The sequence below is a fragment of the Scomber japonicus genome, chromosome 18, assembly GCF_027409825.1.
Source record: "Scomber japonicus isolate fScoJap1 chromosome 18, fScoJap1.pri, whole genome shotgun sequence".
In the NCBI taxonomy this organism is placed as follows: Eukaryota; Metazoa; Chordata; class Actinopteri; order Scombriformes; family Scombridae; genus Scomber; species Scomber japonicus.
This window is the reverse complement of record NC_070595.1, coordinates 23340851-23358547: the sequence shown is the minus strand read 5'-3', so window position 1 is coordinate 23358547 and position 17697 is coordinate 23340851. Positions and strand designations below refer to the sequence as shown.

The window sequence follows — 17697 nt, the reverse complement described above, 5'->3', positions numbered from 1 at the left end:
GCTTTAGTTTGTTTTAGTAACTATCAACTGTCAATATGTTAAATAATGAGATAAAGTGAGTAGAAACTGAAACTGAGTTTTCACCCTTCATCAGTGAAGCATCACTTCTCTCCTCCCTCTCTTCTTAACCAGGATGCAGCTGCAGGCCTCCTCTCCTTATTTATAGCTCCATGTAAATGAAGAGGTCAAGTGTCAGCTCTGTAATATCAGAAGAAACTGTCTCTGAGTTGAAACACAATGATGTTTTATTTATTATCATTTAATGAATCAAAGAGTTTTCCTCTAATCTGCATTGTTTTCACATTTGTGCAAAACCAAAGTTTATATCAAGCATGAAATATCTGTTGTTGACTTCTGAAATATTTATTAATTAGAAGATAATTATTTTGTGTAAAGCTCTATGTAGAGTGGAGAAATGTTTCCAAATGTAAAACTTTCATGAATGAATGTCATCCATTATTAACTTAAAATAATAAGAAATCTAAACAAATTTAGGGCTTTCTTGAGATTATTAGTTTACAGTATTTTATAGATAAAAGTTCACAGCTACACTGACAATAGTGAATACAGATGAGACATTTTCCTCCACAGATGATAAGCAAACACGAAATGTGACAAACTATACAGATTGAACCAAAGCTCCTCCTCCTGTCAGTCTCTCTCAGTTTCAGTGTTGTATTAAATTGCTCCTCCAGCACCTCCTCTCCTCATCCTCCAAACCCTCTAATCTGTCAGCAGTAAACTCACTTTCCAAGTTACAAGGCCATTCTCAGCACACACTGACAACATGCTGGGGACCCTCTGCACTCTCATCACTGCTCTAACATGTAAGGAGGCTGACTTACTGCAGCTTTGACCTCATGTTGGATTCATCAGTCTGTGTGTTTCTCTTGACTCCATGTCATCTTGTTGTTTCCAGGTGTGAGTGGTGTGACGGTGGTGACACAGAAGCCTCCTGTTGTGACAGTGAGGAAAGGAGAGACAGCCACCATGGACTGTAACCTGGGGACTGTTAACAACATTGCTGGCTGGTATAAACAGATTCCAGGAGGAGTTCCTCAGTTTGTATTATATTTCTATCACAGCTATAGCGCTCCAACATATGGCTCTGGATTCTCTTCTCCCAAATTCACATCTAATCATCAGTCAACATCAGATTATCGACTGATCATCAACAATGTGGAGGAGGGAGACTCAGCAGTCTATTTCTGTAAAACATGGGACAGCTCTGTGAGTGAGTGGGTATCACAGTGATTTACACTGTGACAAAAACCTCTTCACTGAACACTTCTGCTTTTTCAGTCTCACACGTCAGTTAACAGTGGAGCTATTGAACAGTACTCTGTGTAACATACTCCAGTATTATGTACAATATTTTTTTCCAAGCAACTAAATGTTTTCATTGGTTTCCCACATATATATTTAAAACTATTTATTTGTGTTTGGGCTTAAATAATGTAAAAAATCAACAAGCAAAGCTCCAGTAAATGTATATCACCTTCCTACTTAAAATCTGACATTGTCAAATAAATCAGCGTTTAAACACTCCTGTATCTTGTCAGACGTTGTTCTCAAAACCCAACATGTGATCATTTTCTTTTAGATAAATCCCCTGGTACACAGGCACTGATGGTTATAATACATCTAGCTGCAGTAAAGGTGACAGTAAATAAACTGCATGAATCCTGTTTCATAAGACTAACTCCATGGTCAATTGTTTCACAGAAAAAAACAACTATCTGTTTATTAATGTGCAGCTAATTCTATGTAAACCCAATAAAAGTCATCTAGATACAGAGTCCTGTTTTATAATTGAATGACATTAGTCACAATTTAAATGTACAGGAAACATGTCTGTTTGATTGAGGTAAATTCAAAATAATAAAAATACTGAGATCAGAGATAAATGCAATTTACTTTACACCTTTCAACACTGTATTTCTTTGTCATGAAATCATTTAATGTAAACCACATATATGATGCAGTTGATTTATGAATGAAAACTGTGTAGAGTGTTGAAACTCCTCCTCCACTTCTCCTGTCTCAAGTGTGTTTATAAGCTTCAGTCTCTCTTCTCCTCACACTCCAACCCTGCTCACCTCTCATTTGGACAGTAAGAGACGTTTACACCACACACTGACATCATGCTGGGGATCCTCTGCACTCTCATCACTGCTCTAACATGTAAGATATTTGTCTCATTTCTTTTATGTCCCATAATTTCAAACATTAACAATTTAACTCATGTATTTTTGTGTTGACAGATGTTGATGCAGTGATAGTTCTGACCCAGACGCCTGCTGTCCACACCGTTTCTACAGGACAAGAAGTTGTTCTCAAATGCAACATTCAGACAGATTATGGAAATTATGTCAGATGGTTTAAACAGGCTCCTGGTAAACCTCCTCAGTATGTTCTGAGATTTCTCCATTCTAACAGTTCACCCAACTTTGGAACAGGATTCTCCTCAGACCGATTCAACTCTAAATCCTCATCAAACATAGATTACCAGTTCATCATTAAGAGAGCAGAGACAGGAGATTCTGCAGTTTATTTCTGTTATACATGGGACGACTCAGCTATCGAGGGTGTATCACAGTGATTTACTCTGTGACAAAAACCTCTTCACTAAGTACTTCTGCTTTTCCAATACCTCACACATCAATTAATGCTCTCTGTAGCTTCATGAGACTTTAAAGATGAATACAAACCAGTGTCATCAATCTATTCTTGAAAACACTCATTTCATATAAGATACGTAACATTAATATTAACTACAAGTAGAGAATTATGGGACCCCAAACAGTGTCAATAATTTATGAGTTCACATAGGTCATAACAAACAGCCTGATGAGTACACTATATTATGAGACAACATGTTCTGTGTGTAATTATTTCTTTAGGATTATTTGAAAAGTTTAATTGAAAATTGATGTTTGAAGTAAAGATGATTTTGCCAAGAAATAAGTTAAACATAGAATTAATTTGATACCACACTGCATTCAATAATACCAATGCAAACTTTGTTGCATAGTCTGAATCATGTGTTTATGAGAGGAAACATTTCCACCATCATCCTTCTCCATTTATTGATGATATTCAGACTTTTAACATCAACATGAAACCAAAATGATGCAACAGAAGATTCAGAATCAATCCTCAAGTCCAGCAGTGTTTTGGATTATAAACACACTGATGAAGGGAACGACATGTTGACAGTGAAAGTTGATCTCAACAGGATGTTTCAGTTTCACTCCCCTCATTAGAGACAGTCAGGAGGTTTTTGTACAGCCATGTGTACAAACTGAATCACTGTGGTATTCGGACAAGGAACCAAGCTGAGTGTGACAAGTAAGTTCTTTTAAACTGATCATAAAAAACAAAATAGATTTATTGTTTCTGATGAATATTAAGAGAAAACAATCAATGTTTGTGTTCTTGTTTATAACATTTAACATGTTTGTCAGTAAATAGGTTCATTTTGTGCCTAAGCAACTGTGTCTTTGAAGGCTAAGGAAAGATCAGCAAATGATCATAGTATTTAAAATGTTTGGTACAAATATTGTCAAAAATATATATTTTTAAACAAATGTAGAAAATATGTATCTACATTTAGTGAAAAGTTGTACTATTTAAATACATTTAATTCTCTGCTATAGGAAAGATAAATGATCTGTCAAGAGTATTTTGATGATGTTACTAATATTAAATTATTGTGCTTGTATTTTTGAATTACTAATCTTATGAGGTTTTAGGATAGTTTTGAACTTATTTGAATTTGATATGATTATTTTCTATCTGTTTTATCCCCTAATGATTTGGTAGACACAACTTAATCATACTTTCCAACAGTGACTGAAATGATTTCATAACTGATCATTGTAATGTCATGATTGATATATTTAGTTTATAATATATTTAATAATAATCAACATTGTTCATATTTTAGGTGATTATTTTCACATGTTGCCAGTTACTTTTACTTCTTGTGTTTGTTATATTGTCCAAACACCTAATGAATGAATCTGTTACTGTCATGCTTCTTATGAATGATTTAATTTCTAGTTGATCAGTTTTTTCTTTGACTATAATGTCAATTATGTATAATTGTCCTTCATGTATTTTCAGGCTCCAGTATCTCTCCTCCTGTCCTGACAGTCTTCCCTCCGTCCAGTGCTGAGCTCCAGTCCAACCAAGCCACTCTGGTCTGTCTGTCCAGTCAGTCTGTGCCTTTTGCAGATGTGACCTGGTTGTCTGCTGGGAGTCCAGTGAGCAGTGGGATCTCTACCAGCACCGCTGTTCAGCAACCAGACCAGACTTTCCAAATCAGCAGCTATCTGTCCATCCAGACGTCAGACTGGAACATGGATAAGGTTTACACATGTAAAGTGTCTTTGGGCTCCCAGACTTCAGAGACAAACATCAACAAGTCAAAGTGTCCCTGAAGAATAGTAGAGGAGCAGAATGAGCATTTCAAATCTGCTTCTTTACTGTTTGTGCTGTTTGCTCATTACAAAGTTTAGATGTTAGAAAAGATGTGTCTGCATGCTTGTAATAACTGTTGTGACAGTTAGGTGGAGGTGTTGTATCAGCTTTGCAATTGTTACAATTTTCAAGACTTGTTTTATTAAATAAAAGCATTCTAATAAAACAGTTTGTGCTATTTTGTTGTTTTTAAAATATAAAACAATAGTGGTTTAACTGCAATAAATGTAAACGTCACTACATTTAATTTTCCTTTAATGTTCCTCTCACAGATAATTACAGTTTATCCAGAAGAGACAGATAACAGATATATGTCTATTTTAATCATACTTGACAATATTCTTAATATATTGGGTTTATACATGTTATAAATACCAGCGAGAAAACTTGATTAATATTACTTTGTTTTATTTGATTACATTTTAACAGTTAATATGTTAAATAATGAGATAAAGTGAGTAGTAACTGAAACTGAGTTTTCATCCTTCATCAGTGAAGCATCACTTCTCTCCTCCCTCTCTTCTTAACCAGGATGCAGCTGCAGGCCTCCTCTCCTTATTTATAGCTCCATGTAAATGAAGAGATCAAGTGTCAGCTCTGTAATATCAGAAGAAACTGTCTCTGACTGGAAACACAATGATGTTTTATTTATTATCATTTAATGAATTAAAGAGTTTTCCTCTGATATGTACATGTTTCAAGTGTGTAAAACCAGAGTTTATATCGAGCAAGAAATATCTGTTGTTGACTTCTGAATAACTTGTAAATTAGAAGATGATTATTTTGTGTAAAGCTCTATGTAGAGTGGAGAAATGTTTCAAAATGTAAAACTTTCTTGAATGAATATCATCCATTATTAACTGAAAATAATACAAAATCCACACAAGCTGATTTTATAGATAAAAGTTCACAGCTACACTGACAATGGTGAATACAGATGAGACATTTTCCTCCACAGATGATAAGTAATCAAATATTGCAAACTATACAGATTGAACCAAAACTCCTCCTCTTGTCAGTCACTCTCAGTTTCAGTGTTGTATTAAATTGCTCCTCCAGCACCTCCTCTCCTCATCCTCCAAACCCTCTAATCTGTCAGCAGTAAACTCACTTTCCAAGTTACAAGGCCATTCTCAGCACACACTGACAACATGCTGGGGACCCTCTGCACTCTCATCACTGCTCTAACATGTAAGGAGGCTGACTTACTGCAGCTTTGACCTCATGTTGGATTCATCAGTCTGTGTGTTTCTCTTGACTCCATGTCATCTTGTTGTTTCCAGGTGTGAGTGGTGTGACGGTGGTGACACAGAAGCCTCCTGTTGTGACAGTGAGGAAAGGAGAGACAGCCACCATGGACTGTAACCTGGGGACTGTTACTAATGAAGTTGCTAGCTGGTATAAACAGATTCCAGGAGGAGTTCCTCAGCATATGCTGAGATTTTATCATGGCTGGAGCTCTGTAAGTTATGGCTCTGGTTTCTCCTCTCCCAAATTCACATCTAATCATCAGTCAACATCAGATTATCGACTGATCATCAACAATGTGGAGGAGGGAGACTCAGCAGTCTATTACTGTCAAACATGGGACAGTTCTGCTACTGAAAACGTATCACAGTGATTTACACTGTGACAAAAACCTCCTCACTGAACACTTCTGCTTTTTCAGTCTCACACGTCAGTTGACAGTGGAGCTATTGAACAGTACTTTGTGTAACATACTCCAGTATTATGTACAATATTGTTTTCCAAGCACTTAAATGTTTTTATTGGTTTCCCACATAGATATTTAAAACTATGTATTTGTGTTTGTGCTTAAATAATGTAAAAAATCAACAAGCAAAGCTCCAGTAAATGTATATAACCTTCCTACTTAAAATCTGACATTGTCAAATAAATCAGCGTTTAAACACTCCTGTATCTTGTCAGACGTTGTTCTCAAACCCAACATGTGATCATTTTCTTTTAGATAAATCCCCTGGTACACAGGCACTGATGGTTATAATACATCTAGCTGCAGTAAAGGTGACAGTAAATAAACTGCATGAATCCTGTTTCATAAGACTAACTCCATGGTCAATTGTTTCACAGAAAAAAACAACTATCTGTTTATTAATGTGCAGCTAATTCTATGTAAACCCAATAAAAGTTCATCTAGACACAGAGTCCTGTTTTATAATTGAATGACATTAGTCACAATTTAAATGTACAGGAAACATGTCTGTTTGATTGAGGTAAATTCAGAAGAATAAAAATACTGAGATCAGAGATAAATGTAATTTACTGTACACCTTTCAACACTGTATTTTTTTGTCATGAAATCATTTAATGTGAACCACATATATGATGCAGTTGATTCATGAATGAAAACTGTGTAGAGTGTTGAAACTCCTCCTCCACTTCTCCTGTCTCAAGTGTGTTTATAAGCTTCAGTCTCTCTTCTCCTCACACTCCAACCCTGCTCACCTCGCAGCTGGACAGTAAGAGACGTTTACACCACACACTGACATCATGCTGGGGATCCTCTGCACTCTCATCACTGCTCTAACATGTAAGATATTCTTCTCATTCCTTTTATATCTCATATTTTTAACCTTTTAACTCATGTATTTTTTGTGTTTGTTGACAGATGTTGATGCAGTGATAGTTCTGACCCAGACGCCTGCTGTCCACTCAGTTTCTACAGGACAAGAAGTTGTTCTCAAATGCAACATTCAGAGAGATGATAGTCAATATGTCAAATGGTATAAACAGGTTCCTGGTAAACCTCCTCAGTATGTTCTGAGATTTTACCATTCTCACAGTTCACCTGAATTTGGAACAGGATTCTCCTCAGACCGGTTCAACTCTAAAACCTCATCAAACATAGATTACCAGTTCATCATTAAGAGAGCAGAGACAGGAGACTCTGCAGTTTATTTCTGTGAGATATGGGACACCTCTGCTAAGGAGTACGTATCACAGTGATTTACTCTGTGACAAAAACCTCTTCACTAAGTACTTCTGCTTTTCCAATACCTCACACATCAATTCATGCTCTCTGTAGCTTCATGAGGCTTTAAAGATGAATACAAACCAGTGTCATCAATCTATTCTTGAAAACACTCATTTCATATAAGATACGTAACATTAATATTAACTACAAGTAGAGAATGATGGGACCCCAAACAGTGTCAATAATTTATGAGTTCACATAGGTCATAACAAATAGCCTGATGAGTACACTATATTATGAGACATCATGTTCTGTGTGTAATTATTTCTTTAGGATTATTTGAATAGTTTCATTCAAATGTGATGTTTGAAGTAAAGATGATTTTGCCAAGAAATAAGTTAAACATAGAATGAATTTGATACCACACTGCATTCAATAATACCAATGCAAACTTTGTTGCATAGTCTGAATCATGTGTTTATGAGAGGAAACATTTCCACCATCATCCTTCTCCATTTATTGATGATATTCAGAATTTTAACATCAACATGAAACCAAAATGATGCAACAGAAGATTCAGAATCAATCCTCAAGTCCAGCAGTGTTTTGGATTATAAACACACTGATGAAGGGAACGACATGTTGACAGTGAAAGTTGGTCTCAACAGGATGTTTCAGTTTCACTCCCCTCATTAGAGACAGTCAGGAGGTTTTTGTACAGCCATGTGTACAAACTGAATCACTGTGGTATTCGGACAAGGAACCAAGCTGAGTGTGACAAGTAAGTTCTTTTAAACTGATCATAAAAAACAAAATAGATTTATTGTTTCTGATGAATATTAAGAGAAAACAATCAATGTATGTGTTCTTGTTTATAACATTTAACATGTTTGCCAGTAAATAGGTTCATTTTGTGCCTAAGCAACTGTGTCTTTGAAGGCTAAGGAAAGATCAGCAAATGATCATAGTATTTAAAATGTTTGGTACAAATATTGTAAAAAATATATTCTCTTAAACAAATGTAGAAAATATGTATCAACATTTAGTGAAAAGTTGTAATATTTAAATACATTTAATTCTCTGCTATAGGAATGATAAATGATCTGTCAAGAGTATTTTGATGATGTTACTAATATTAAATTATTGTGCTTGTATTTTTGAATTACTAATCTTATGAGGTTTTAGGATAGTTTTGAACTTATTTGAATTTGATATGATTATTTTATGTCTGTTGTTTCCCCTGATGATTTGATAGACACAACTTAATCATACTTTCCAACAGTGACTGAAATGATTTCATAACTGATCATTGTAATGTCATGATTGATATATTTAGTTTATAATATATTTAATAATAATCAACATTGTTCATATTTTAGGTGATTATTTTCACATGTTGCCAGTTACTTTTACTTCTTGTGTTTGTTATATTGTCCAAACACCTAATGAATGAATCTGTTACTGTCATGCTTCTTATGAATGATTTAATTTCTAGTTGATCAGTTTTTTCTTTGACTATAATGTCAGTTATGTATAATTGTCCATCATGTATTTTCAGGCTCCAGTCTCTCTCCTCCTGTCCTGACAGTCTTCCCTCCGTCCAGTGCTGAGCTCCAGTCCAACCAAGCCACTCTGGTCTGTCTGTCCAGTCAGTCTGTGCCTTTTGCAGATGTGACCTGGTTGTCTGCTGGGAGTCCAGTGAGCAGTGGGATCTCTACCAGCACCGCTGTTCAGCAACCAGACCAGACTTTCCAAATCAGCAGCTATCTGTCCATCCAGACGTCAGACTGGAACATGGATAAGGTTTACACATGTAAAGTGTCTTTGGGCTCCCAGACTTCAGAGACAAACATCAACAAGTCAAAGTGTCCCTGAAGAATAGTAGAGGAGCAGAATGAGCATTTCAAATCTGCTTCTTTACTGTTTGCTCATTACAAAGTTTAGATGTTAGAAAAGATGTGTCTGCATGCTTGTAATAAATGTTGTGACAGCTAGGTGGAGGTGTTGTATCAGCTTTGCAATTGTTACATTTTTCAAGACTTGTTTTATTAAATAAAAGCATTCTAATAAAATCAGTTTTTGTTATGTTGTTGTTTTTAAAATATAAAACAATAATGGTTCAACTGCAATAAATGTAAACTTCACTACATTTAATTTTCCTTTAATTTTTCTCTCACTGATAATTACAGTTTATCCAAAAGAGACAGATAACAGACATATGTCTATTTTATTCATACTTGACAATATTCTTTATATATTGGGTTTATACATGCTATAAATACCAGGGAGAAAACTTGATCATTATTACTTTGTTTTATTTGATTAACTTTTAACAGTTAATATGTTAAACAATGAGATAAAGTGAGTAGAAACTGAAACTGAATTTTTATCCTTCATCAGCGAAGCATCACTTCTCTCCTCCCTCTCTTCTTAACCAGGATGCAGCTGCAGGCCTCCTCTCCTTATTTATAGCTCCATGTAAATGAAGAGGTCAAGTGTCAATTCTGTAATATCAGAAGAAACTGTCTCTGACTGGAAACACAATGATGATTTACTTATTATCATTTAATGAATCAAAGAGTTTTCCTCTAATCTTCACATGTGTGCAAAACCAGAGTTTATATCGAGCAAGAAATATCTGTTGTTGACTTCTGAATAACTTTTAAATTAGAAGATGATCATTTTGTGTAAAGCTCTATGTAGAGTGGAGAAATGTTTCAAAATGTTAAACCTTCATGAGTGAATGTCATCCATTATTAACTGAAAATAATACTAAATCCACACAAATTTAGGGCTTTCTTGAGATGATGGGTTTATTGTATTTTATAGATAAAAGTTCACAGCTACACTGACAATAGTGAATACAGATGAGACATTTTCCTCCACAGATGATAAGTAATCAAATATTGCAAACTATACAGATTGAACCAAAGCTCCTCCTCCTGTCAGTCACTCTCAGTTTCAGTGTTGTATTAAATTGCTCCTCCAGCACCTCCTCTCCTCATCCTCCAAACCCTCTAATCTGTCAGCAGTAAACTCACTTTCCAAGTTACAAGGCCATTCTCAGCACACACTGACAAAATGCTGGGGACCCTCTGCACTCTCATCACTGCTCTAACATGTAAGGAGGCTGACTTACTGCAGATTTGACCTCATGTTGGATTCATCAGTCTGTGTGTTTCTCTTGACTCCATGTCATCTTGTTGTTTCCAGGTGTGAGTGGTGTGACGGTGGTGACACAGAAGCCTCCTGTTGTGACAGTGAGGAAAGGAGAGACAGCCACCATGGACTGTAACCTGGGGACTGTTATTAGCACTGCTTACTGGTATAAACAGATTCCAGGAGGAGTTCCTCAGTATATGCTGAGGTTTTATCATAGTTGGAGCTCTGTAGAGTATGGCTCTGGATTCTCCTCTCCCAAATTCACATCTAATCATCAGTCAACATCAGATTATCGACTGATCATCAACAATGTGGAGGAGGGAGACTCAGCAGTCTATTACTGTCAAACATATGACAGCTCTGTGAGTGAGTGGGTATCACAGTGATTTACACTGTGACAAAAACCTCCTCACTCAACACTTCTGCTTTTTCAGTCTCACACGTCAGTTGACAGTGGAGCTATTGAACAGTACTTTGTGTAACATACTCCAGTATTATGTACAATATTTTTTTCCAAGCACCTAAATGTTTTTATTGGTTTCCCACATAGATATTTAAAACTATTTATTTGTGTTTGGGCTTACAGTAAATGATGTAAAAAATCAACAAGCAAAGCTCCAGTAAATGTATATAACCTTCCTACTTAAAATCTGACATTGTCAAATAAATCAGCGTTTAAACACTCCTGTATCTTGTCAGACGCTGTTCTCAAAACCCAACATGTGATCATTTTCTTTTAGATAAATCCCCTGGTACACAGGCACTGATGGTTATAATACATCTAGCTGCAGTAAAGGTGACAGTAAATAAACTGCATGAATCCTGTTTCATAAGACTAACTCCATGGTCAATTGTTTCACAGAAAAATAAAAACAACTATCTGTTTTATAATGTGCAGCTAATTCTATGTAAACCCAATAAAAGTCCATCTAGACACAGAGTCCTGTTTTATAATTGAATGACATTACTCACAATTTAAATGTACAGGAAACATGTCTGTTTGATTGAGGTAAATTCAGAAGAATGAAAATACTGAGATCAGAGATAAATGTAATTTACTGTACACCTTTCAACACTATATTTCTTTGTCATGAAATCATTTAATGTAAACCACATATATGATGCAGTTGATTTATGAATGAAAACTGTGTAGAGTGTTGAGACTCCTCCTCCACTTCTCCTGTCTCAAATACATAAAAAAATCATGTAATTTAAAAAAAAAAAACGTGACAATTGAAAAATTCGGAAAGATAGATTTCAAAAATTCCTTAAATTAACGTAAGTCAAGTCTTACCTGAAATTAAATGATTAGTGTAGTCACTATCTTTAAAAACACAATTAACAGTTTTGTGCTTTTTCAGATGAGTCCCGAGGTGTTCAAAATATTGCTTCTCTGTGTTAAAACTACATGAATTACACACAAGACACGAAAATGAAACTACCTTCCCTGACTGTTGAGTCTGTGTATGATTTCTAGACAAATGTGCATGAAGTGCCCCCCAACTTTTAAATAAACAAGGAGGACAAGCAGGGAAGTGACCGGCCTTGACCAGTGTGTGGATGCTTCAACCTATAATGTTTTATGAGCTCTAAACATTTTGATGACCTAAAATTGCATCTTCTGCACAACCATTTCATATCACAAGAGGCCTACTCTTTCTCCCTGATGAATTTCTCCTCGACGTCCTCTCCCTAGACCTCAACTCCAACTGTCCACAAAGTCCACTGGCTCCTCCAAAGGGCACCCTGAAAATGAAGAGACACAATTTTTGGTATTAAAACAATAGTCTAAATTCAGCCACGATTTTAATATTACGTTGTAATGGATGAATAAGGGGAAATAACAAAACAATACATCATACATTATGTTCTACTTGCCTGAATGATGAGAATAATGTTCTGTTCTGATTTGCTTCCTGTTGATAGATAGAAAAATATTTTAATAAGACTTAATAAGAAATAAACTGTATCATGAACAAAGACAAATGAACATTTTGTTTTGTCTAGCTAAATAAAACAATTAACACATGACAGATTTATTTGCGAGTAGAACTTGTAATGAACAATTGATTCTTTCATTGAACTACAAAAACATGAATCCTGAGTAAAATAATAGTAAAAAAAGTTGTTAACCCCAATTAGTGCAGACGCAGTTATACTGTTAGGTTGGTGCTTTTTTAATATCCTAACTTTAGTTATTTTTATCGAGAAAAACTGCAGCCCTCCCACTTACAGGCCAGCACGGACCAATGTGGCGTTATGCTAACTTTAAATTAACTTATGAACAGTGACAAATCTTATTTATAGCTCCATGTAAATGAAGAGGTCAAGTGTCAATTCTGTAATATCAGAAGAAACTGTCTCTGACTGGAAACACAATGATGTTTTATTTATTATCATTTAATGAATCAAAGATCTAATCTGTAGATTTTTAACATTTGTGAAAAACCAGAGTTTATATCGAGCAAGGAATATCTGTTGTTGACTTCTGAAATATTTATTAATTAGAAGATAATTATTTTGTGTAAAGCTCTATGTAGAGTGGAGAAATGTTTCAAAATGTAAAACTTTCATGAATGAATGTCATCCATTATTAACTGAAAATAATACAAAATCCAAACAAATTTAGGGCTTTCTTGAGATTATGAGTTTACAGTATTTTATAGATAAAAGTTCACAACTACACTGACAATAGTGAATACAGATGAGACATTTTCCTCCACAGATGATAAGTAATCAAATATTGCAAACTATACACATTGAACCAAAGCTCCTCCTCCTGTCAGTCACTCTCAGTTTCAGGGTAGTATTAAATTGCTCCTCCAGCACCTCCTCTCCTCATCCTCCAAACCCTCTAATCTGTCAGCAGTAAACTCACTTTCCAAGTTACAAGGCCATTCTCAGCACACACTGACAACATGCTGGGGACCCTCTGCACTCTCATCACTGCTCTAACATGTAAGGAGGCTGACTTACTGCAGCTTTGACCTCATGTTGGATTCATCAGTCTGTGTGTTTCTCTTGATTCCATGTCATCTTGTTGTTTCCAGGTGTGAGTGGTGTGACGGTGGTGACACAGAAGCCTCCTGTTGTGACAGTGAGGAAAGGAGAGACAGTCACCATGAACTGTAATCTGGGGACTTTTACTGGCATTGGTGCTCGCTGGTATAAACAGATTCCAGGAGGAGTTCCTCAGTTTGTATTACATTTCTATCACATTAATAGCGCTCCAACATATGGCTCTGGATTCTCTTCTCCCAAATTCATAATTTATCATCAGTCAACATCAGATTATCGACTGATCATCAACAATGTGGAGGAGGGAGACTCAGCAGTTTATTACTGTGAAACATGGGACAACTCTGCTAAGAAGGACGTATCACAGTGATTTACACAGTGACAAAAACCTCCTCACTGAATACTTCTGCTTTTTGATTGTCTGGCTGGTGTCAACTAATAATAGAGCCGTCTATACTCAGTGTATAACAACCCACAATTTAATTTTTTTTTTCGTCAAACATGTAAATATTGTTATTTGATTACAGCATGAATTTTTAAAACTAGACCTTAAAAATATACAAGATACAATAAGAAAACACAACAAGTGCATAAGATGCAGATGATGCATGGAATTACCCAAGCGCATATGTCTGCTTTTTAAATGAACTAATTAAGCTCTGTGTGTGTTAAGCTGTATGTTGTGTAGTTGTAAATGAAAACTGTGCAGTGTTGAAACTCCTCCTTCTCCACTTCTCCTCTCCTAAGTGTTTATAAGCTTCAGTCTCTCTTCTCCTCACACTCCAACCCTGCTCACCTCTCAGCTGGACAGTAAGAGGCGTTTACACCACACACTGACATCATGCTGGGGATCCTCTGCACTCTCATCACTGCTCTAACATGTAAGATATTCTTCTCATTCCTTTTATATCTCATATTTTAAGACTTTTAACTCATGTATTTATGTGTTTGTTAACAGATGTTGATGCAGTGATAGTTCTGACCCAGACGCCTGCTGTCCACACAGTTTCTACGGGACAAGAAGTTGTTCTCAAATGCAACATTCAGAGATATGACAATACCTATGTCCACTGGTATAAACAGGTTCCTGGTAAACCTCCTCAGTATGTTCTGCAATTTCACCATTCTCACAGTTCACCCAGCTTTGGAACAGGATTCTCCTCAGACCGATTCAACTCTAAATCCTCATCAAACATAGATTACCAGTTCATCATTAAGAGAGCAGAGACAGGAGATTCTGCAGTCTATTTCTGTCAGACATGGGACATCTCTGCTCAGGAGCGCGTATCACAGTGATTTACACTGTGACAAAAACCTCTTCACTAAGTACTTCTGCTTTTCCAATACCTCACACATCAATTCATGCTCTCTGTAGCTTCATGAGACTTTAAAGATGAATACAAACCAGTGTCATCAATCTATTCTTGAAAACACTCATTTCATATAAGATACGTAATATTAATATTAACTACAAGTAGAGAATTATGGGACCCCAAACAGTGTCAATAATTTATGAGTTCACATAGGTCATAACAAATAGCCTGATGAGTACACTATATTATGAGACATCATGTTCTGTGTGTAATTATTTCTTTAGGATTATTTGAAAAGTTTAATTGAAAATTGATGTTTGAAGTAAAGATGATTTTGTCAAGAAATAAGTTAAACATAGAATTAATTTGATACCACACTGCATTCAATAATACCAATGCAAACTTTGTTGCATAGTCTGAATCATGTGTTTATGAGAGGAAACATTTCCACCATCATCCTTCTCCATTTATTGAGGATATTCAGACTTTTAACATCAACATGAAACCAAAATGATGCAACAGAAGATTCAGAATCAATCCTCAAGTCCAGCAGTGTTTTGGATTATAAACACACTGATGAAGGGAACGACATGTTGACAGTGAAAGTTGGTCTCAACAGGATGTTTCAGTTTCACTCCCCTCATTAGAGACAGTCAGGAGGTTTTTGTACAGCCATGTGTACAAACTGAATCACTGTGGTATTCAGACAAGGAACCAAGCTGAGTGTGACAAGTAAGTTCTTTTAAACTGATCATAAAAAACAAAATAGATTTATTGTTTCTGATGAATATTAAGAGAAAACAATCAATGTATGTGTTCTTGTTTATAACATTTAACATGTTTGCCAGTAAATAGGTTGATTTTGTGCCTAAGCAACTGTGTCTTTGAAGGCTAAGTAAAAATCAGCAAATGGTCATAGTATTTAAAATGTTTCGTACAAATATTGTAAAAATAGTTTGTTTTTAAACAAATGTAGAAAATATGTATCTACATTTAGTGAAAAGTTGTAATATTTAAATACATTTAATTCTCTGCTATAGGAATGATAAATGATCTGTCAAGAGTATTTTGATGATGTTACTAATATTAAATTATTGTGCTTGTATTTTGAATTACTAATCTTATGAGGTTTTAGTATAGTTTTGAACTTATTTGAATTTGAATGATTATTTTATGTCTGTTTTTCCCCTAATGATTTGGTAGACACAACTTAATCATACTTTCCAACAGTGACTGAAATGATTTCATAACTGATCATTGTAATGTCATGATTGATATATTTAGTTTATAATATATTTAATGATAATCAACATTGTTCATATTTTAAGTGATGATTTTCACATGTTGCCAGTTACTTTTACTTCTTGTGTTTGTTATATTGTCCAAACACCTAATGAATGAATCTGTTACTGTCATGCTTCTTATGAATGATTTAATTTCTAGTGGATCAGTTTTTTTCTTTGACTATAATGTCAGTTATGTATAATTGTCCTTCATGTATTTTCAGGCTCCAGTCTCTCTCCTCCTGTCCTGACAGTCTTCCCTCCGTCCAGTGCTGAGCTCCATTCCAACCAAGCCACTCTGGTCTGTCTGTCCAGTCAGTCTGTGCCTTTTGCAGATGTGACCTGGTTGTCTGCTGGGAGTCCAGTGAGCAGTGGGATCTCTACCAGCACCGCTGTTCAGCAACCAGACCAGACTTTCCAAATCAGCAGCTATCTGTCCATCCAGACGTCAGACTGGAACATGGATAAGGTTTACACATGTAAAGTGTCTTTGGGCTCCCAGACTTCAGAGACAAACATCAACAAGTCAAAGTGTCCCTGAAGAATAGTAGAGGAGCAGAATGAGCATTTCAAATCTGCTTCTTTACTGATTGTGCTGTTTGCTTATTACAACGTTTAGATGTTAGAAAAGATGTGTCTGCATGCTTGTAATCACTGTTGTGACAGCTAGGTGGAGGTGTTGTATCAGCTTTGCAATTGTTACATTTTTCAAGACTTGTTTTATTAAATAAAAGCATTGTAATAAAAGCAGTTTCTGTTATTCTGTTGTTTTTAAAATATACAATAATAGTGGTTCAACTGCAATAAATGTAAACTTCACTACATTTAATTTTCCTTTACTTTTTCTCTCACTGATAATTACAGTTTATCCAAAAGAGACAGATAACAGACATATGTCTATTTCGTTCTTACTTGACAATATTCTTTGGGTTTATACATGCTATAAATACCAGGGAGAAAAACTTGATTAATATTATTTTGTTTTATTTAATTAACTTTTAACAGTTAATATGTTAAATAATGAGATAAAGTGAGTAGAAACTGATACTGAGTTTTCATCCTTCATCAGTGAAGCATCACTTGTCTCCTCCCTCTCTTCTTAACCAGGATGCAGCTGCAGGCCTCCTCTCCTCATTTATAGCTCCATGTAAATGAAGAGGTCAAGTGTCAATTCTGTAATATCAGAAGAAACTGTCTCTGAGTTGAAACACAATGATGTTTAATTTATTATCATTTAATGAATCAAAGAGTTTTCCTCTAATCTGTATTTTTTTCACATTTGTGCAAAACCAGAGTTTATATCCAGCATGAAATATCTGTTGTTGACTTCTGAAATATTTATTAATTAGAAGATAATTATTTTGTGTAAAGCTCTATGTAGAGTGGAGAAATGTTTCAAAATGTAAAACTTTCATGAGTGAATGTCATCCATTATTAACTTAAAATAATAAGAAATCTAAACAAATTTAGGGCTTTCTTGAGATTATTAGTTTACAGTATT

The 17697-nt window shown here is 35.3% G+C and overlaps 3 protein-coding genes and 2 gene segments (V, D, J or C); all 5 read left to right on the top strand.

The window, feature by feature from the left end:
* The first annotated feature begins 768 nt into the window (after positions 1 to 768).
* On the top strand, positions 769 to 4491 carry LOC128378856 (immunoglobulin lambda-1 light chain-like). The gene is made up of 4 exons (XM_053338421.1): positions 769 to 827; positions 920 to 1239; positions 3315 to 3351; positions 4129 to 4491. The coding sequence occupies exons 1-4, from the start codon at positions 788 to 790 to the stop codon at positions 4443 to 4445; spliced, it is 714 nt and encodes a 237-aa protein (XP_053194396.1). The 5' UTR covers positions 769 to 787; the 3' UTR covers positions 4446 to 4491.
* On the top strand, positions 2137 to 2794 carry LOC128378857 (Ig kappa chain V-III region PC 2413-like). The segment is given in 2 exon segments: positions 2137 to 2184; positions 2265 to 2794. Coding segments are annotated over 2 exon segments (378 nt in total).
* Positions 4492 to 5617: 1126 nt separating the features above from the next.
* LOC128378776 (immunoglobulin lambda-1 light chain-like) lies at positions 5618 to 9341 on the top strand. The gene is made up of 4 exons (XM_053338365.1): positions 5618 to 5676; positions 5769 to 6094; positions 8168 to 8201; positions 8979 to 9341. Exons 1-4 carry the CDS (start codon positions 5637 to 5639, stop codon positions 9293 to 9295), a joined length of 717 nt encoding a protein of 238 aa, XP_053194340.1. The 5' UTR covers positions 5618 to 5636; the 3' UTR covers positions 9296 to 9341.
* A 1160-nt stretch (positions 9342 to 10501) lies between these two features.
* LOC128379293 (immunoglobulin kappa variable 3-20-like) lies at positions 10502 to 11064 on the top strand. The segment is given in 3 exon segments: positions 10502 to 10541; positions 10634 to 10944; positions 11017 to 11064. Coding segments are annotated over 3 exon segments (399 nt in total).
* A 3362-nt stretch (positions 11065 to 14426) lies between these two features.
* Positions 14427 to 16737, top strand: LOC128378672 (immunoglobulin lambda-1 light chain-like). Its single transcript, XM_053338238.1, has 4 exons — positions 14427 to 14481; positions 14559 to 14892; positions 15620 to 15645; positions 16421 to 16737. Exons 1-4 carry the CDS (start codon positions 14442 to 14444, stop codon positions 16735 to 16737), a joined length of 717 nt encoding a protein of 238 aa, XP_053194213.1. The 5' UTR covers positions 14427 to 14441.
* Positions 16738 to 17697: the final 960 nt, after the last annotated feature.